Genomic DNA, 5,611 nt, shown 5'->3' on the forward strand with positions numbered 1-5,611 from the left:
TACCAAAACTCGTATTGTGGGCGGCCCAGAAAGGCACAGCCTAAGTCCCAGCTATACTCTCCTGACCCTATGCTAGTTTTGAGATGCCATTCGATTCGTATGGTGCGTTGGATTCAAAAATCGCACGGGCCCAGTCTCTCACGGAGGGTGCTCCCCACCGGAGCTCGCATCTCAAGCATGTGCGAAGCACCCACATCGAAGTGAACAGAAAACTTTTTTTTTAGAAATATCAATACAACTTATAGACACACGTATATACTCACACCACCACATATATACACTCACACATCATCTACTGAATGCTAAGATATGGAGCTTGGAGATTGACGAAGCCATCAGACGTTTTGCTTTTATAAGAAACACAAGAAGCAACCATATCAATCCTGCGAGGTTCAAAAGATTGGCGGTGAGCAATTTCGCCCAAGTGGGCATCACATGCATGTTGGAGGTTCAGAAGATTGGTGGTGATGGTGAATTATTCAAATTAACAGAAACTTGGTTGGGAGAGGGGGTTTGGTTTGATGGCTTCAATATAATACGATTATGTCTTTTTATGGAGACTGGATTTCACTGATAATGACAGTTGAGTTGAAATCCACGAACTAGAATATAGATTATCTAGAATTCGATCCAAGAGGGTGATCAACTCACAAAAAATACCACAAACTAAATACTAACTTGTCTCCGACATAAAAAAATATACAACAAAATTAATTTGGTACACTAGGATCACACAACGAGGATAATTAGCATGACGACACATGGCTAGGTCTAGATTTGGTTTCATCATCTCGCACGATTTTAATGGTTATCTCGGATCCTCCCCATATAGTGATCCTAAGTCGTTGAGCTTATGATTTTGGTAGCCAAGTTCTTTTAATGTTCCCCATATATCCTTAATCTCCCTATAATACGGTGTATTGTCCACCTCCTATATACCTACTAGTGACATGACCCGTGAGTCTACAACAAGACTCATAATATTTTTTTTATAGAAACACAAGTACAACTCGTAAATGTATGTATATACTGATATTACCTTACGTACATACTCATACAACTTTTACTGAAGACCGATTTCGTTGTCGATGGTTATATCGTCTAGCACTTAAAGGAATTCCGCCCTAGTAAAATATAAGGAGCAAACACGAGGTTTGATCTTTGATAAACAAGAGATGCAACCACATACACTAATCATCCAAGCTGAGGCTCGTTTCTCAACTAGACCCATATGATTAACAACTAAAATACTCTAAGATTCGCTTAAGTAAACTCACTTGCAAAACCTATAACTACCCATATCTCACTACCACGCAAAAGTATAGCTGTAACTATGAAAAGATTACGCGGATATTTAACCACGAGTTAATCGCATCACATCTTTTGATCTTTTCCCCTTGGACACGTTCAAATCGATTTCAAACACGCTTTCCTCGGTCAGTCGTAACCCCGCAAGCCTTTGACCCGAGTTTGACTCCTCCAAACTACACACGCGCTCGTTTTTCTCGCCCGCGTATATAAACACGGGCGCGCGCTCACACAGACTCAGCTCCCCAACCACACAAACACTTCACCACCGACTCGCCCTGACGATGTCGCGCGCTCCTCTGCTCGTCTTGCTAACCCTCTGCGCCGCCGGCGCGGCGGCGGCCGCTGCCGTGCCAAGGTACCGCGAGGCGCCGCACTTCACAAACTCGGCGGCGGCGCAGTGCCCCCCGCCGCTGCCGGCGTCGGACGCGGACGCGGCGTGCTCGCCGCACGCGGTGGTGCACGTGGCCATGACGCTGGACACGTCGTACCTGCGCGGCACCATGGCCGCGGTGGTCTCCGTGCTGCGCCACGCGTCCTGCCCGGAGTCCATCCACTTTCACTTCATCGCCTCCGCCTCCGCGGGGGCGGCGGAGCTGAGGGACACGGTGCGCGCGTCGTTCCCGTCGCTGGCGTTCCGGGTGTACCCGTTCGCCGACGAGGCCCGCGTGGCGGGGCTCATCTCCACCTCCATCCGCGGCGCGCTCGACCGGCCGCTCAACTACGCACGGTCCTACCTCGCCTCCACGCTGCCGGCATGCGTGCACCGCGTCGTGTACCTCGACTCCGACGTCGTGCTCACCGACGACATCGCGACGCTCGCGGCGACCCCCCTCCCGGGGGAGGCCGCAGTGGCGGCGCCCGAGTACTGCGGCGCCAACTTCACAGCCTACTTCACGCCGGGGTTCTGGGCGTCCCTCGCGCTCTCCTCGACGTTCGCGGACCGGCGCGCCTGCTACTTCAACACGGGCGTGATGGTGCTCGACCTGGCAAGATGGCGGCGGGCCGGGTACACGTCCCAGATCGAGGAGTGGATGGAGCTGCAGAAGCGGGTGCGCATCTACCAGCTGGGCTCGCTGCCGCCGTTCCTGCTCGTGTTTGCGGGGCGGATCGCTGCGGTGGACCACCGCTGGAACCAGCACGGCCTCGGCGGGGACAACTACCGGGGACTCTGCCGCGGCCTGCACGCCGGCGCCGTCAGCCTGCTGCACTGGAGCGGCAAAGGGAAGCCATGGGACCGGCTCGACGCCGGGCGGCCGTGCCCGCTCGATGCCGTCTGGGCAAAGTACGACATGCTCCGGCCGGCCGCCGGCATCGAGAGCTCGTGATGACACGCCGTTCGATCGAGCGTTCTTTTTTGATCGGCTTAATTAGAAGCAAGTGCTCTTCGTTCTTTCGTTGATCTAGATATTGATAGATCATCAGGGTGCTCATGTGAACTGTACATAGTGCTTACTTGAGTAACATCAACTAATCAGTCTTTTTTATCTTCAGCAAATTTTGTGCCTTTTTCAGCTTGCGTATGGTTCAGAACATTTTTCAATTTTCTACAAAAGTAGAACAATTTTTAAACATTTAGCTTCGATTTTCATCTAAAAATGTATCCATGTGGCGAACTCTAGATTTCAGACGCAGGACCGAGATAATAAACTAACACGCAATACTGCTAAATTAGCAATTTTCTTTCGCGGAGCATTTCTCGAAATTTAGTTATCCGTTTCGCTTTTATTACCTTTGATTAGAAATTCAGAAGCATCTTTAGCCTAGTTGTCACCTTACAGGTTGTCCAATTGTTGTTACCTGCCAATGTCTCATGAATCATTGAGCTGCTTGAACACATTCCCCATTTGAAATTAGCGCTCAAATTACTAAAGCAACAAAAATACTTCTCCACTCCTTGACAATAGCTTTTCTCTCTTTTAAAAAAAGGATATGGAAGTAAACTTTTCTTGCTTAGCTTAAGCTAGTTTATCGGCGCCAAAAAGATAAAGTTGCTCAAGTAATCAGGATCAAGGGCACTTTGGGCCCCGCACCTCGGCGAAGCGTAGAGTTGGTAAGAATCCTATCAGCGCAGCGCGCCGCGGCTCCGGTCTGACGGGCGCATCCGGTCGTTCAGCCTCCACTTTGGGAGGTAGCCGCGCACCGAGAGCTCCTGACGATCGTTATTCACGGTGTCAACTCCACTTGCGGGGTTTCTTCTTCTCTCGTGAGCGTTCCTCCCTCTCGATTTCGGCGGCGGTCTCCGAAACTTGCGACCGAGAAGTCCGCAGCTTGGAATGGCACTGACCAGCGGCGTGATCTGGAGTATTTCCTGTCCGTACTCCCACCGTTTCAGATATATAGCGTAATAGGATTCAATAAGTCAAACTTTGTAATTTTTAATCAATAATTAGTCTATTTATATGCACATTTAGTGTACAAAGAGATATATCAATAGGTTCGTATGGTACATGTCTTTTTATAAGGTATTGGTTTTGTAGTAATTGATAATATATTATAAGAGAAATTAATAGTTAAAGTATATTTTAAACAACTCTGGTTGTTGGTAAAAAAATTGTTTTTCACCAACAAGGTGGGGGCGAGAACTAACTCGTCAGAGTAGCTCAAGCTTAGGGAAGAAAAAGAGATGAAAGGAATACCCAGAGTGGTTATAAAAATTTATTCCCTGATACTGTGTGTCCAAAGTCAGTATTTATAGTTCACTTCAGTGTGTAAATGTATAAGTTTTACTATACGATTAGGACCTAGGAACAGCCGAATAAAAGATCGTCCGGCCCCGAACAATTCTTCTAATTACTCTGATGATATCATCTAACCTTGGCAGCAACAATGGTAGCAAGTGGCCGTAAAACTTTGTCAGCACCACCGTCCCTATCTAGTGTGTCAGACCAGCCACTGACTAAATCGGTATTAAATACTAGTCATTTTATGGCAGGCCGATGGCTACCGATAGGTCCCTTCTCGCTGATCTTCCTAAGAAGACCAACTGCCTCCCCCAGGCCCGGGAGTTAGTAGCCTAAGGAGGCCCACGCTCTCCGGAGGCCTTGGTCTCCGTAGAGAATTCGGAGTCCCGGGGCTCCGGAGGTGTTCTAAAGTCGGTGATCCTCGGTCCCTGCGTGTGGAGCCTAGGACGTCGGGTTCCTTATTGGCGATCTCAACAGCTAGCGTAATCTGTACTCCCTCCGTTTTAAAATATATGATGTATTAGAATTTAAAGAAGTCAAATTTTATAAATTTTAATCAATAATTAGTCTAATTATACGTATATTTAGTGTACAAAAGATATATCAGCATATTTGTATTTTACATGTTTTTAATAAGATATTGATTTAGTAGCAAATAATAATATATTGTAGAGAAATTAATAATTAAAATATACTTGGAATGACTTTCAAAAATCCTGATCCGCCCTATAAAAAATAGAGGGGTTGTTTTGTAGATTGGAACTTGTGATGCGTTGGACTTTTCCTGTATAGCTGTAAACTTGTCATCGCGAGTTGATGTTTGGTTTTCAGTAATGTGATAGGCGGCAGGCATCTATATATATATAGTGTGTTTGGTTCAAGCGATCAACGCATCTTAGATAGGATACGTAAGTTCATCCTATAAATTTTAATGTGTGATACTATCATTTATGTTTTCAATAATTAAATGTTTATAAGAAATGAGATAGTGATAGATCAACTCATCCTACTCTTTGAACCAAGCAAGTGAGTTAAATTTAAAGCTAGGATTAGATGATCCATCACTAACTCATTTATCAAACCAAACAACCTAATACTGTTCCGCAAAAGAGATTGAGGATTGGGTTAGCACTGCTTGGACAACACATTTGCTAGCACTAGAAGAACTGTAGTATCTGAAGCATAACCAACCAAGCCTAAAGTAACTCACACATCTAGTCACTATCAGATCGGACCAGATCTGGCCAACTATGTCTGACAGACTAGCCCGATACGAGCACAGTTAAGGCATGGTTAAGTAAACGGGTTAGGCCAAGTTAGCTCACCTGTCGAAGGTGTAGCTCACGGTATGGTACAAAAGATCAATGTACTAGATAGTTACACAGTAAAGAAGTTGACTCGTTCAGGTTTAAATATACACACCGGATAGTTCGATGATGAAGATAAAGTATACATCGAACAATACAATATTTAGAAGTGGTTTTAAGTGGATTTTAACAGCTAGTTTCTGAGGTTGTACATACTGGATGTTCCAATGCTTATACTACTGTAGTCACCGGATCATCCGGTGTTCACAGTAAAGTTGAGTCGTTGGAGCAATGACTAGTTGGTGAGGTTTG

At 46.1% G+C, this 5,611-nt stretch overlaps 1 protein-coding gene across 1 annotated transcript; it reads left to right on the forward strand.

Annotated features, from left to right (window-relative positions):
* The first annotated feature begins 1,560 nt into the window (after positions 1–1,560).
* LOC133913033 (probable galacturonosyltransferase-like 1) lies at positions 1,561–2,806 on the forward strand. The gene has a single exon (XM_062356062.1). The coding sequence runs from the start codon at positions 1,593–1,595 to the stop codon at positions 2,634–2,636; it is 1,044 nt and encodes a 347-aa protein (XP_062212046.1). The 5' UTR covers positions 1,561–1,592; the 3' UTR covers positions 2,637–2,806.
* Positions 2,807–5,611: the final 2,805 nt, after the last annotated feature.

This window comes from Phragmites australis, chromosome 3 (genome assembly GCF_958298935.1).
Source record: "Phragmites australis chromosome 3, lpPhrAust1.1, whole genome shotgun sequence".
In the NCBI taxonomy this organism is placed as follows: Eukaryota; Viridiplantae; Streptophyta; class Magnoliopsida; order Poales; family Poaceae; genus Phragmites; species Phragmites australis.